Source organism: Oncorhynchus masou, chromosome 29, assembly GCF_036934945.1.
Source record: "Oncorhynchus masou masou isolate Uvic2021 chromosome 29, UVic_Omas_1.1, whole genome shotgun sequence".
NCBI lineage: Eukaryota > Metazoa > Chordata > Actinopteri > Salmoniformes > Salmonidae > Oncorhynchus > Oncorhynchus masou.
The window spans coordinates 73,723,768-73,739,170 of NC_088240.1; the positions used below are offsets into that span (position 1 = coordinate 73,723,768).

At 41.4% G+C, this 15,403-nt stretch overlaps 1 protein-coding gene and 1 long non-coding RNA gene across 3 annotated transcripts; one reads left to right on the top strand and one right to left on the bottom strand.

The window, feature by feature from the left end:
• The first annotated feature begins 2,527 nt into the window (after positions 1 to 2,527).
• Positions 2,528 to 4,439, top strand: LOC135520496 (putative nuclease HARBI1). The gene is made up of 3 exons (XM_064946100.1): positions 2,528 to 3,177; positions 3,459 to 3,570; positions 3,665 to 4,439. The coding sequence occupies exons 1-3, from the start codon at positions 3,109 to 3,111 to the stop codon at positions 4,033 to 4,035; spliced, it is 552 nt and encodes a 183-aa protein (XP_064802172.1). The 5' UTR covers positions 2,528 to 3,108; the 3' UTR covers positions 4,036 to 4,439.
• A 2,677-nt stretch (positions 4,440 to 7,116) lies between these two features.
• LOC135520497 (uncharacterized) lies at positions 7,117 to 12,499 on the bottom strand. 2 transcript variants are annotated; one of them, XR_010452395.1, is made up of 6 exons: positions 9,132 to 12,499; positions 8,665 to 8,805; positions 8,449 to 8,571; positions 8,297 to 8,360; positions 7,679 to 7,861; positions 7,117 to 7,320 (listed from the first exon to the last, which is right to left on the bottom strand). It is a non-coding gene; the product is annotated as an uncharacterized LOC135520497 (long non-coding RNA). The 2 variants fall into 2 exon arrangements; XR_010452394.1 differs by having other exon boundaries at positions 8,297 to 8,571.
• Positions 12,500 to 15,403: the final 2,904 nt, after the last annotated feature.

The following is a 15,403-nucleotide window of genomic DNA, read 5'->3' on the forward strand; positions in this document are numbered from 1 at the left end:
TCAGCTCGCCGAGTCCTGCGTCCCCTCCGCTCAGGCTTTTGTCCAGCGTTGCGAGCGCACCTGGAAGGGGGTCAGGTCGGCACTTTGCCGTAATAGGGCGCAGACTGTGAGGGCCGCTAATAGCGTAGGACCAAGAGTCCTAGATATTGTTGCGGTCAGAGAGTATGGCTCTCCACTCAGAACCTTCCCCTTAAGACAGCTTCTCGCAAGTTGGCCCCGCGGTTCATTGGTCCGTTCCGTATTTCCCAGGTCATTAATCCTGTCGCAGTGCGACTTCTTCTCCCGCGCTATCTTCGTCGCGTTCACCCGGTCTTCCATGTCTCCTGTGTTAAGCCTGTTCTTCGCGCCCCCGCTCGTGCCTCCCCCCCTCCTTGTCGAGGGCGCACCCATCTACAGGGTTCGTAAGATTTTGGACATGCGCCCTCGGGGCCGTGGTCATCAGTACCTAGTGGATTGGGAGGGGTACGGTCCTGAGGAGAGGAGTTGGGTTCCCTCTCGGGACGTGCTGGACCGTTCGCTGATCGATGATTTCCTCCGTTGCCGCCAGGTTTCCTCCTCGAGTGCGCCAGGAGGCGCTCGGTGAGTGGGGGGGGTACTGTCATGTCTTGTTATGTCTGTTCCTGTCCTTTCTCTTGATTCTCTCTCTCTGCTGGTCTTTTTAGGTTACCTTCTCTGTCTCTCATTCCTCAGCTGTTCTACATCTGCCCTAACTAGCTCTTTCACTCTTCACACCTGTTCTCTCTTCCCCCTCTGATTAGGTCTCTATTTCTTTCTCTGTTCCTGCTACTTTCAGTGTCTGATTCTTGTTTGTGTTTTTTGATGCCAGAAGCAAGCTGTCGTCTCGTTTGCTTCCACCTTGTCCTGTCCTGTCGGAGTCTGCCTGGCTGAAGCATCCTGCACTATACTAACGTTCTTTTTGTTCCCCTGACAACGTTGGAAGAGGATTTTTGCCATTCCTGTATTTTCATTAAAGAACTCTGTTTTCTGTTAAAACCGCTTTTGGGTCTTCACTCAAGTTCATAACAAAGTCACTCTGGATAATAATGTCAGCTAAATGACTGGAATGTAAATGTATTTGTCCAATAGAACAAAATTGAACATGTGCAAAGCATACACAGAATATACACAGTATTGCATCCTAATGAGTGATGAAGGGACAAATAAAAATGGGACAGGAAGCCAAGTAACACAAACGCATATAACACTTTGCCCTTGAACTGAAGGCAATATGTAAACGATTTGCAAATGATTTGGTTTGTGATAGTTTGTCACACTGCTGTTTTTACATTCACTTTCTCTGCAAATGAGCCCTTAAGTTTCTATTCCTTAAGTTACATTTCCAGTCAAAACTTCAAACCGAACCATGTGACAAGCCCTACTTTTGAATTGAGACACCCTGACCTACTTTCATTTCTTCCAATGTGTGGTCTATAACCCACATGTATTTAAGATTCTGTTTCTCTAGGTTGTGTTTTGTGTCATGAGCCTGTTTCACAACTTCCTGGGGCCTGTTGCACAAAAGTAGAATTAAGACATCCGGGATAAATGACAACCCGGCTTGTGGGAAGTGACAAGGAGCTCTAAAAGGACCAGGGCACAAATAATAATATAATAACAATCAATAATTTTGCTCTTTATTTCACCATCTTACATGTAAAACCTTACTTGTACATCGATAATTGTGAATAACTCACAACAGCTTAATGAGAAAGGTGTGCTTGAAAGGATGCACATAACTCTGCAATGTTGGGTTGTATTGGAGAGAGTCTCAGTCTTAAATCATTTTCCACACAGGCTGTGCCTGTATTTAGTTTTCATGCTAGTGAGGGCCGAGAATCCACTTTCACATAGGTACGTGGTTGCAAAGGGCATCAGTGTCTTAACAGCACAATTTGCCAAGGCAGGATACTCTTGAGCGCGGCCCAATCCAGAAATCTGTCAGTGGCTTCTGATTAAATTACATTTTCACATAAATGCTTCACGGAGCCCCACGCATTCTTACAACATTTGGGAGGTGCACGGTGATGAGAATGATGAGTTGCTTGAATCTATAGAGAAACATATACTTCATTGGTTATCTAAATTTCTCAATTCGTTATTATTGATAGGAGGGGACTTTAACATTACTATAGATAATTCAACTGATAGATGGCCCCCAGGTAGGCCAACCAATCAGAATTTGGGTTTAATACTTTTTATGGAAAAATTTGATCTCACTGATATATGGAGAGAGAGGTTTCCGGCCAACAGATCGCTCACTTGGAGTAACAAAACAGGTTCCAGACAGTCCAGAATATCTTTTTGGCTTATATCCAAATGTATTGATAGTGTGTTACTACAAATATTTGTACTACTCCCCTCACAGACCATAGGGCCATTTACATTGATATCAAAATATTTACCACTGGGGGCCTCCCGGTTGGCGCAGTGGTTAAGGGCGCCACCCGTGGATACCACGAAATTGGGGAGAAAAAGGGGTAAAAATTCAAATAAATAAATATTTACCCCTGATACTAACCTTGGTACTAACCTCTACCTCGGTCAAGTGAGCCATGACATATGAGCTCTTATTGTGAGCACACAGGACGGTGGCATCTTTCTAAGGTTTTTTTTATTTTCCCAGCAATCAGTACAACCAAGTCATCGTTATAAGGCATCGCCCTCTTTTGCCCACCCCCCCAGCACCAGGTGTGGCCACTAGCCTATATGAAGGCCCAAAATTGTGTGTTCCTTTCTGCTCTGACAATGGCATGCCCATTCGTGCGAGATGTGGTGGATGAAGAAGCACTTGTGCTGAGGAGAGCCTTCAGGCGAGAAAGGGTCTTCAGGGACCGGTTGGACCCACTGGCCTTCCCTGATGACCATCTATATGAAAGATACAGGTTTTCTGCAGATGGCATCAGGTATCTATGCAGACTACTGGGTCCCAGGATTAAGCACCGCACTGCACGGAGCCATGCACTGAGTGTGGAGCAAATGGTTTGTGTGGCCTTGCGCTTTTTGCTAGTGGAGCCTTCCTGTACTCAGTGGGGGATGCAGAACAGCTGAACAAGGCCACAATTTGCCGCACAATAAGGAGTGTGTGTCTGGCTATCAAAGCATTAGCAGATGTCTTCATCTCCTTCCCTGGCCACAGAAGACTCTGTGACATCAAAGAGGAGTTCTATAGGATTGCAGGTAAGAGGATCTACAAATTACAGGACAACTGTTAACACATAGTAGGATACTCATTACTTTGTGTGACAGGTTTCCCCAATGTCATTGGTGCAGTGGACTGCACACACATAAGGATAAAAGCCCCCTCAGGTGCCCATGAGGCCGATTTTGTGAATAGGAAATCCTTTCACAGCATTAATGTTCAGGTGAACATAACTTTTTGATATTGTCCATTGACGAACACTCTGCATTGCCAGTGATGTGCATTGATTGGTGTAATATTCCTCATCTTATGATTTCAGATGGTCTGCAATGCTGACTGTGTGATCAGCAATGTTGTGGCAAAATGGCCTGGCTCAGTCCATGACTCCAGAATCTTTCGGGCCTCTGAAATCTATCAGTGCCTATCACAAGGTAAGCCACACAACCCCTATTTATAACCATCATGGCTGTGTCAAGAATATCACTGTGTTTATGAGGTAGTAATGATGAGATTTTGTGTTGACAGGTGAATTCTCTGGTGTGTTGCTGGGAGACAGGGGGTATGGCTGCCAGCCTTTTCTCCTGACACCTTTCACAGACCCCCAGGAAGCACAGCAGGCCTACAACCATGCCCATGCCAGGACCAGGGCCAGAGTTGAAATGACCTTTGGCCTCCTGAAGGCACGCTTTCACTGCCTTCACAAATTAAGGGTCAGCCCTGTTAGGGCATGTGATATTACTGTGGCTTGTGCTGTCCTCCACAATGTGGCCTGCCTGAGGAAGGAGAGGGCCCCCAGAGTGCCACCAGCCATGGACTGGGACAATCCGGCAATCTTCCCTGATGACGACAGTGGTCGGCTGCTGAGGGACCAATATGTGTTGAATTATTTTAGTTAGTATGTGTGCTTTCAATTTTGGTTAAATATGTCCTGCGGTGGCAGAGGAATTTGGGTTTTTTTGGGTTCGTTTTTTGACGAATTTGGCCTCTTATGATGTTTGTGCGGTATACTGTGTGTAATACAAGGCTGCAGGGAGGCTACTGCATCCATTCATTTGTCTGTTCAGTTGATGTGTATGGATTTGTCCTGCATTTATTTTAGTGTGCAGACATGCAGGGTGTGTTATATACAGACCTTTGAATGTGTATGTATCATTTTGTATAATATGCTTGGATTCTGTGCTTTCCATCTTGTAGAGTCACTGTGACTTCAGTTTCGAAAGGAGCTGATGGTTTACCTGCTTTGTTTTGTCCTTATTCAATAAAGGAACATAATGTTACACATTGTGTTTTTATATTCATATGGAATGTGTATTTGTTTATATGACAGAGTACTAGGGCCACACTGAAGAAAAAGGATAAAGTCATACATTTATGAGGCTGGTTCTTTCTGCAGAAAAGCTACATATTGTTTTTACAGTTTTGATACTTATGACAATGTGATACTTAATATTCTGGCACATCAGCATGTCTTTGTTTATGAAACCATACTGAAGTACAATTTCACGAAATGCCCCACATCTGTCATTTTAACAACTGTCCTCCTTTAAAACAACTGGTTACAATAATATGACTTGTGTTTTTTTCCCCTCTGTGGCCCTAATATTCTATCATTTTATATATAGCCTTATAGTCTATGGGAAACTGTAAATTATCTAATGATAGCAACATCATCTAAAAATCATTTTTTATCCAAAATCATTGAAATTAATGATCACAAACGTTTAATAACAGTGGGTCTAGTTATATGTGATAACAATGTATAGTGAGCAGTGAAATAACTATTGGTTTCCATTTGTGGTGACTGCTGACTGACATTAGGGATGAGATTAAATAGATCCTGGAATTTAGCCTGGTCTGGAGCAGGCTAGCTCCACAGAATAAATCTCCATGGTAATTTATACCATAACATATCCTCCTGCCCCCTATCCATCTTTAGTGCAACCGGATTATGGATCAATTGAGCCAGGATCACCAAGATATCCTGGCTTAATCCCTTATCCTAGTTTTGTGCAACAGGCCCCTGCAAAAAATAGCGGGCTCTGTCTGTGTTGCTATTTGTTATTGTTTGAATCGGGGAAGACGATCTGGATCATAGAGTGATGATGGCACAGTGATGCCATCTGTTGGTAAATGTTGATTACTGCAACTCTTGTGTTTTACCGGGGTGCTTGAGATACCCGGATGTGTTGTGATGTACTGAACAAGAATGTTACTCGCATCAATGCCTCCATCTCGTCATTTAACATTCAAACAGATACAGGAGTAGTCTATAGTCTACAATAATAATGTAATTGAATGTGCTATAGTATATTTTTTTCATTAATGAAAACAATTGTAGATGGGGATGGGTAGGCTACTTCATTCAGTGAATACTGAATGTATTGCTATTTCTGGGAGTATGTTAATGTCGTATTTTCAGCTGATGCGCTATGGCAATGTCGAACTAATTTCTAAATCTTTATTTTAGTCAAGATGCGATGAGACAGAGTAACCAATCAGCTTCACTGCAGATGTTCAACCCACCACCCCCACTGCCCTCCCTCCACAAGTAGCCACATCCTCTTCTCCTGTTCAACTACTTTGTCACCACACTAAAAATCACTATTCTTATACCCCTGTGCCCATTTCAGTGGAACATGATCCGTCCAAGGCCTCAGCTGGATGCCTAAAATGTGAGAAATTTAAACAAGATAGTAGTGTATGTAGTTCCAAGAAAACACACGAGTGCCCCTCTGTGTCAATGTTGAAATGCCACACATGTAATATGTCAAAGGAGATAGTGATATGAGTGAGATCATATGAAAATAAAGACACCTTCGGATCTAAAATGAGTGTGGGATGCCCTCGTGTCTCATTTTTTGTCACTGCTGATCAAAATTGATGAAAGAGAGGAATGCAGCTAAAAAAGAAATGTACTTTTTTAAATTCCGTTTTGTACTGTTGAGTACAGGATGTGGGCAGTAGTACCCCAAATATGCATTTGTTTGTTTAATCGATTTCCCCCCCTTCCCCACCAAATACTGGTAATTATTTTAAAAACCTGTGGAACCACAATCTGGTGTTTAATATGTTATTTGTTATGTTTTGCTGTGCTTTTCAGAATAAAAAATAATTGTATACTTTCATCATAAAACAAATGCATCACAACACTCTGTCACGCCCTGATCTGTTTCACCTGTCCTTGTGCTGGTCTCCACCCCCTCCAGGTGTCACCCATCTTCCCCATTATCCCCTGTGTGTTTCTACCTGTGTTTTCTGTGTCTGTTGCCAGTTCAAGCCCACCAGCGGTTTGTCTCAGCGCCTGGTTTTCCCTCCCAGAACATTTTACATAAATGAAAGTGCTGAACAAAGTCAAATTGACTGAGTCAGTTTTGCAAAATACCTTGAGCACTGTTAAGTCTCTAAATTGTGAAAGACAATATTGAGAGGGTGCCCATCTAATCCACAACTTGATGTTTTAAAGAAAAGCACATTTCATATAAACATCTCAACTGAACCCACAGCATAACAGCTAAATTGTATCCATCAACCTAACATCTCAATTGTATTTTTGTATTAAAATATTCTACTTCAAAAATGGACATGATCTCAAAGAGATAACATTGTCGAATTGGTAAATACACTTTAGAATGTATGTTATCCATTATCCCTAAGGCATGACACCTATCGATCTAAGTAAAGCCAAATGTTGGGGCTTGAATTATGCCTTCCACCATGAACTTCTTGAATTGTTTGTAATTCTGGTGCATGGGTAAACGCATCACAACTCGCAAGTGTTTGCCTCAGGGTAGACCTTGTGTTCAGGCAGGAACTCTAATGTTGGCTGTGTGTCGAAGCCAAGTCCTGTAAATTTGACCAATCCGTTTCAAACAGGGTTCATTTAATCTGAACATCACTATATTGATACATTGACAATGTAGTTGTATCCAAATATTATATGTTTTCTCAGACAATAGCAATCATGAACTTACCATCGATCTCTAAGAGGAAGACCTCCAGCAGAATAGAACTAGTTCCTCCTGTCTCCTGCTGTTAGTACCCGCCGGGGAGCGTTTGGTAGGAACAGCTCCAAAAGGTCTTCAGATGTCAACGGCTTTGTGACACCAGCCACAAAAAGCTCACGAAGCATGTGTGGGTGTGCCCTCAGACATTCTAGAAGGGTCTTCAGCAGTTCTGTAAATCTAAAACAGGAATTTTTGATGGTGAATCCAAAAGATGACCAAATATTTAACTGTCATTTCTACATAACTACTTTATTTGTCCCCTGTACTCACTGCTTAATAGGTTCCTACAGTCTGTCAGTGAGAAATGCCTCTGTAGTTTATTTCACAAACCTGTCTCACTCTGTCAAGCTGGTAAGGTATTTGTACACCCCCAGCATTGTGAATGTGTCCATTGCTTCAAATGATGTCAATCTGGCCTCTTCCAGGCTTGTATATGTGAAGGAATGAATTCCCTGGGTTTTATTACCTATTAAATATGTACTTTAGGTAACCTTTCTTACACTGTAATGTTAAAAAAGTTCTCATTGAACTGAACCTTTTTGAGTGCATCTCAGAAGGTATCCTCCATAATGTCATCCAGTCCAGGCGGGGGGGGAATTAGGCAGCAGTGCCAGCAAACGGAATATCCATTCACTCAAGAAAGGTGATGCTGCTCCAGCTTGCACCAGACAGACTGCCACCATTGCCCCCAAAGTCTGGTATTGGCCAGACTCGCGTGCTACAGAAATAATAATGAAACAAACAAATATTGGAGGGAAGACAGGAAACGTCATGATATGGATCATACGATATATACACATATATATATAACATTAAACCAATAATCATAACACAAATTTCAGTGGATGATTTGCTTTACTTTGAATGATTGGCAACACTTGATGGTATAGGTATGATGCTTTGTAACACGAGCATAACAACTGTCATTTAATGCACATTCAGAAAGAAGTGTACCATAGCTTTGGTACAACATTTACATGAAAAACACTGTCTTTCTAAGACAATTCATAAATCCACTGCTGGGTAAATTAGATTCTATACCAAATTCAGATCCGTAGGCTTAGAAGCGAAATAGGCATTTAACTGTAGTTCCTCTTAATAAGTGTTGAAAATATCAGCTTTATTATGTATTGTAATTGAATAATGTACATACCATCTCTGTTCAGCTCCAGGGATTTGGAGTCCTCTTGCCCAGTGAACAAGCAACGATTTTCTCCCTTAGGAGAAGGAAGGCAAGCTCTCGAAGTGGTACACCATCAGATGGATTCCTCCCCATACATTTGTGTCTACAAACACTATGTTTACCTTGCAGGTGGCGTCGAGGATGGCAGGACCTGGCTCTGAGAAACATTTACCATATTGGCCAATGGGGTGTGTTCTCTGTCCACTTTTTTAGCCAGCCTGAAGAGTAGCGTCTTCAGAGAATTTCTTTAAAATAAAAACATAATAGCAAACATTATTAACCCAAAACATAGATCTCACAATTATTCAGAACTTTTGAATGGTTAATATCAAGCATACTCTTCATCAGTGGATGCCAAGGCAGGTGGGGACCTGGTGGGTGTAGACACTGGTGAGGCAGGTGGGGACCTGGTGGGTGTAGATACTTGTGAGCCAGGTGGGGACCTGGTGGGTGTAGACACTGGTGAGGCAGGTGGGGACCTGGTGGGTGTAGATACTTGTGAGCCAGGTGGGGACCTGGTGGGTGTAGACACTACATATGTTTCACAATGTAGTAGTAGCCCAGAAATAGCTAAACAAATTCACCAAGTATTGGCCTTGATTAGTAGCTGATTAATTTAATCTATTGTAGATTAGTTTAATCTATTGTAGTAACTCTAATATATAAAATACATGTAACGGCAAGGTGTCCCTGAGGTTTGACAACCACTGCCCTATGTTATTTTTTTCAGATATAAGCATGAAGGAGCACTAGTACATATGTCAGATTGTTGAATCCGTCTAAATGTGATAGTAGTCTACTCCACCTGATCCTCAGCCAGCGTCTATGAAGAAAACCGCATCTTTAACAATCCCGCTGTCCTCCACTGTTCCTGCCTGGGCACGTGTGTAACTGGCGGATGACAGTATCAGGGGCCCCAACGAACATTACTATGTCCTATAAGCATTGAGATAATTGCACATTAACAAGTTTAATGAGGTCCAAGACCTTTCCTGAGAGAAAGTGGATATTATCTTGTTGTACTGTACCTGAGAAGGTTTGAGAGAGGAAGAACCTCTTCCTCTGGCTTCCTCCATCTGCGTACTTGATGGTAACCAGTGTCCCCTCAGCTGGTTCAATAATTTGTGCAACAGCATGAATCCTTTCAGAAACAGTCTTTAATGACAACGAATCACAGAATAAATATGTCCCCATGTGCAGTTGCAAACTGTAGTTTGGCTTTTTTGGGGGCGGTTTTGGAACAGTGGATTCTTCCTTGCGGAGTCCTTAGGACTCGTTTTACTGTGGATATAGATACTTTTGTACCCGTTTCCTCCAGCATCTTCACAAGGTCCTTTCCTGTTGTTCTGGGATTAATTTGCACTTTTCGCACCAAAGTATGTTCATCTCTAGGAGACAGAACATATCTCCTTCTTGAATGGTATGATGGCTGCATGGTCCCATGGTGTTTATACTTGCGTACTATTGTTTGTACAGATGAACGTGAGAGGCAGCCCCAAAAATGTATTGGGAGGGGGAACACGGGGAGTGTGGCGAAGTCAGGTTGGAGACCTGCGCCAACTCCCCGTGCTTACCGTGGAGAGAGAGGGTGTCGTACTGGTCAGGCATCGTGTTATGCAGTGGAGCAGTACGTGTGCTTAGCCAGGTGCGCTACATCCCAGCTCCCCGTATCGGCCGGGCTAGAGTGGGCATCGAGCCAGGTGCCATGAAGCCGGCTCTGCGCATCTGGTCTCCAGTGCGTCTCCTATCGGCCAGCGTACATGGCACCCGACACGTGGCGTGGGTCCCCAGACCAAGGTCGGTGGCCAGGGTAGCCGCTCTAAAGAGGCCACGGAGGCGGGCTAAGAGGTGCAAAAAAAAACTATGGTGAAGTGGGGTCCACATCCCGTGCCGGGTCCACGTCCCGTGCCGGAGCCGCCCCGCGGACAGACGCCCACCCAGGCCCTCCCATATAGGTTCAGGTTTTGTGGCCGGAGTCCACACCTTTGGGGGGGGGGGGCGGTACTGTCACGTTCTGACCTTAGTTCCTTTGTTTTTGTCTGTGTTTTAGTATGGTCAGGGCGTGAGTTGGGCAGTCTGTTTGTTTTTCTATGTTGGTTTTTGAGTTCGGCCGAGTATGGTTCTCAATCAGAGGCAGCTGTCAATTGTTGTCCCTGACTGAGAATCATACTTAGGTAGCCTGGGTTTCACTTTTGGTTTGTGGGTGTTTGTTTCCGTGTGAGTGTTTGGGCCACACGGTACTGTTTCGTTTTGTTCACATCGTTTATTGTTTTGTTCCAGTGTTCAGTTTGTTTATTAAAAAGACATGAACACTTACCACGCTGCACCTTGGTCCTCCTCTCTATCTCCAGACGACATCCGTTACAACGTGGCACCTTCAGGCATTTGGAAATTGCTCCCAAGGATAAATCAGACTTGTGGATCTCTACAATTTTCTGAGGTCTTGGCTGATTTCTTTTGATTTTCCCCTGATGTCAAGCAAAGTGGCACTGAGTTTGAAGGTAGGTCTTGAAATACATCCACAGGTACACCACCAATTGACTAAAATTATATAAATTAGCCTAACAGAAGCTTCTAAAGTCATGACATAATTTTCATGAATTTTCCAAAGCTGTTTAAAGGCACAGTCAACTTAGTGTATGTAAACGTCTGACACACTGGAATTGTGATTATAAGTGAAATAATCTGTCTGTAAACAATTGTTGGAAAAATGACTTGTGTCATGCACAAAGTAGATGTCCTAACCGACTTGCCAAAACTATAGTTTGTTAACAAGAAATTTGTGGAGTGGTTGAAAATCTAGTTTTAATGTCTCCAACTTAAGTGTATGTAAACTTCCGACTTCAACTGTATAATAATATCCGACTGGTGTTAGACCTTATTGACTATTCTGATCTAATCCTCAAAGATAGTTTTATTGTCTTCTTAAACTTTTATAAAGCCTTTGATACAGTGAAACATGAGTTTCTATTTGTCTCCCTTGAGAAATTTGGTTGAGGAATAATTTTGTAGTACAATTAAATGTTTATATGAACAGGAACAGATCCTTTAAATTAAAGCATGGCACTTCTCCTAGATTTGATTTGAAAAGAGGAATTAGGCAAGGTTGCCCAATTTTGCCTTACCTCTTCCTGCTTGCAACCCAACTTCTTACAAGTTCTGTTAAATCCAGTGACATAAAAGGGATCTCTATTGCTGACAGAGATATTATCATAAATCAGCTTGCAGATGACATCACCCTCTTTTTGAAAGATGCTGACCAGATTCCTACGGCAATCAATGTGATAAATATATTTTCCAAATCATCTGGTCTTTGCCTAAACCTAAATAAGTGGGAATTATTTGCTGTTAAAGACTGTGATACCCTCTACAGTATATACAATATTCCAGTCAAGGAAAAAGTAACATACCTTGGGATTACCATATCTAAGAATCAACAGGAAAGGTGCTTATTAAATTTCATACCTATTATTGAAAAAACCCAAAAAGAAGTTGAACCATTGGTTGCAGAGGGATTTATCCTTGAAAGGTTGAGTATTGCTTTCTAAAGCTGAAGGTATCTCCAGACTTACTTATGCAGCCCAGTCCCTACATCTTGATAACAAAATAGGTAAAAGGGGTTGACCAGGTTCTTTTCAACTTCATCTGGGGGTAAAAATGATTTTCCTACTTTGGGCTAAACATTTCTTAAAGAATCCAACTTCAATTTGGAATCTCAGCCCTCATATCTTTTCCCGTTTTGGTGGCCTCAATTTTATGTTCCTTTGTAACTATAACATTGATAAGATTCCTACAACATTATCTGCTTTTCAAAGACAAGTATTCTTAGTGTGGTCGTTAATATATAAACATAATTTTCCCCCGCATAGGTATTTCATTTGGAACAATAAGGATATTTTGTAAAGAAACAAGTCTTTATTTTTTAAGAACTGGTTTAATAATCATATCCTACTCAACTTTTTAATGCAGAAGGATTGTTACTCAATTATGAGGAATGTTATCTCGTTACAATATCCCTGTTACACCTAGAGTTTGCTATAGTCTTTGATGCTATTCCATCTGGAACTCTCGTTGTTTAGAGGTGTAGCCAGACTGTCAGGATTTGGCCAGGGTTGTTCCGGGTTTTGGTCACTAGATGCCCCCATTGTGCTTTTTGACCTTATGTTTTTCCCTTGTTCCCCATTATTATTTGCACCTGTGCCTCGTTTCCCCTGATTGTATTTAAACCCTTAGTTTCCCTCAGTTCTGTGCTCTGTGTTTGTATGTTAGCACCCAGCCCTAGTGTTCTGTGTATTCTTGTCGTTTCCGGTGGATGCTCTTGTGGAATTCTGTTTTTGAGTATCTCTTGAGGCTTTTTTTGTGCTATACCTACCACCTTTTGGATTTGCCATTTTGTATTGAAGGACTTCTCCTTTTTACTTTATTAAATACACCGTCTTAAGTACTGCTGTGTCTGCCTCATCTTCTGGGTTCTGCTGACTATTCGTGGCTCAGTTGGTTAAGTGACTGTTTCTCACTCCGGAGACCCAGGTTCGTAACCGGGTCCTGACACAGACCTCACCTTCTTGACCTACCCTCGCTTAATCCAGTTGCCTCACCAATAGGAAACATTTGTTTCTCCTTGCTCCCTTTTTTCAAAGGGATATTGTATCCATTCCTTGTCACAACTTACTGGAATACATTGGTCACTAATATCTGTTGGAAAAAAGTCTGGTTATTACCACTCATACCTGCTTGTTAACAAGGTCAAAGAGGTCTCTTTCAGAATGATCCATAAGTATTGCCCTGCGAATCATTACCTGAAGAAACTTTAAAAAGACATTAACATTGACTGTCCTTTTTGTGTTGAGCATCCAGAAACAGTTTTGCATTTATTTTGGCATTGTCTCCATGTAAAAAAAAATGGAAAGATATTTACAGTTTTATAATTGTTAATATTCTTGATTAATTTTGTTTTGTTATAGGAGAATGTGCTGCTCGGTTTCCTTAAAATAAGGATGAAGAAAAACAATTTTACCTTGTAAATCTAATTGTGCAAATGGTAAAATGTCATATTCATAAATGTAAATTCACTAATAAAAACTCTTCAGTGTTTTCTATAAGGAATTTGAGCAAATAAAACACCCAAACCTGCATGTTTACTGTTCGCCTTTATATGTCAGAGACTTAGTTGTTATGATCATAACCTGTAAAATGTACAATTTATTTCCTCTAAGTATAATAATACAAGCAATTAACCTTTGCTAGCAAAATTCGCTGTTGTCAGAAATATAGGACCTGTTCAGCAGCCCTTACGAAAAAAGATTGCAGTCAGTGTGCAGTATAACTGCATTACGCTGCAAATACTGCATCCAAAATAACAGTTTTTCTTAATGCAGTAATTTTGCAGTGTAACTGCCGTTAGAGTGCAGTTTACTGCATCCAAAATACCACAGTTGACTGCAGTTACTGCACTTTTACTGCAGTTTCAAAACTGCAATCTTTCTGGGAGGGCTCAACGTTACAGAGCGGTACAATCATACTATATAACAACACTTAAAAATTGACCAGGAACATACCGATTAAGTATTACTTTTATTGCCAGCTAATGAATGTATGGCCTATACATATTGTAGCCACAGGAGGTTGGTGGCACCTTAATTGGGGAGGACAAGCTCGTGGTAATGGCTGGCGCGGAATGAGTGGAACGGTATCAAATACATCAATCACATAGTTTCCATGTGTTTGATGCCATTACATTCGCTCCGTTACAGCCATTATTATGAGCGGTCCTCCCGTCAGCAGCTTCCACTGATTGTATTAGTTTGTTGACCTAGGAATTGTTCATGTTACTGTACCAAATCTTAATATAACTCTGGAGATCCAATTGGTCTCCACCAAAATGGGAAAATGTCAATTTTGTTTTTTTTGCCTCTTATGTGTGGAACAATACACAGCATTCCTTAATTATTGATTGGAAACTTATGTTACAGAATACGATTGCTTTTCTTAAATATGTTTAATGTTGTGTATCTGCTGGCCTTCTAGGCAGAGTTGTAAAGAAAAAGCCATATCTCAGACTGGTCAATAAAAAGAAAAGATTAAGATGGGCAAAAGAACACAGACACTGGACAGAGGAACTCTGCTTGGAAGGCCAACATCCCGGAGTCGCCTCTTCACTGTTGACGTTGAGACTAGTGTTTTGCGGGTACTATTTAATGAAGCTGCCAGTTGAGGACTTGTGAGGCGTCCGTTTCTCAAACTAGACACTAATGTACTTGTCCTCTTGCTCAGTTGTGCACCGGGGCCTCCAAGTCCTCTTTCTATTCTGGTTAGAGCCAGTTTGCTCTGTTCTGTGAAGGGAGTAGTACACAGCGTTGTACGAGCTCTTCAGTTTCTTGGTAATTTCTCACATGGAATCGCTTTCATTTCTCAGAACATGAATGGACTGACGAGTTTCAGAAGAAAGTGCTCTGTTTCTGGACATGTTGATCCTGTAATCGAACCCACAAATGCTAATGCTCCAGATACTCAACTAGTCTATTATTGCTTTAATCAGAACACCAGTTTTCTAACGATCAATTAGCCTTTTAAAATTAAACTTGGATTAGCTAACACAACGTGCCATTGGAACACTGGCGTGACAGTTGCTGATAAATGGGCCTCTGTATGCCCATGTAGATATTCAATTTTATTTTATTTTTAAATCAGCCGTTTCCAGCTACAATAGTCATTTACAACATTAACAATGTCTACACTGTATTTCTGATCAATTTTATGTTATTTTAAATAGACCATTTTTTTTGCTTTTCTTTCAAATACAAGGACATTTCTAAGTGACCCCAAACCTTTGAACGGTAGTGTATATTAGGACTTATTTATGTACTGGGTTGTATTTTTTAATGTATACAGGGCTCTTGTAAAATAGTTTTATCTTAATATGAATTCCTGTTTAATTATAGGTTAATAAAACATGTAAATACATTCTACTGGGCCAAACCCTGATTGCAGACTAACTTTGATATTAGGCCTACACATGTAATAATATTGATAAGCCAATATTAATTGAGTAGGTTACAATTGTAGCATCATGGAGGA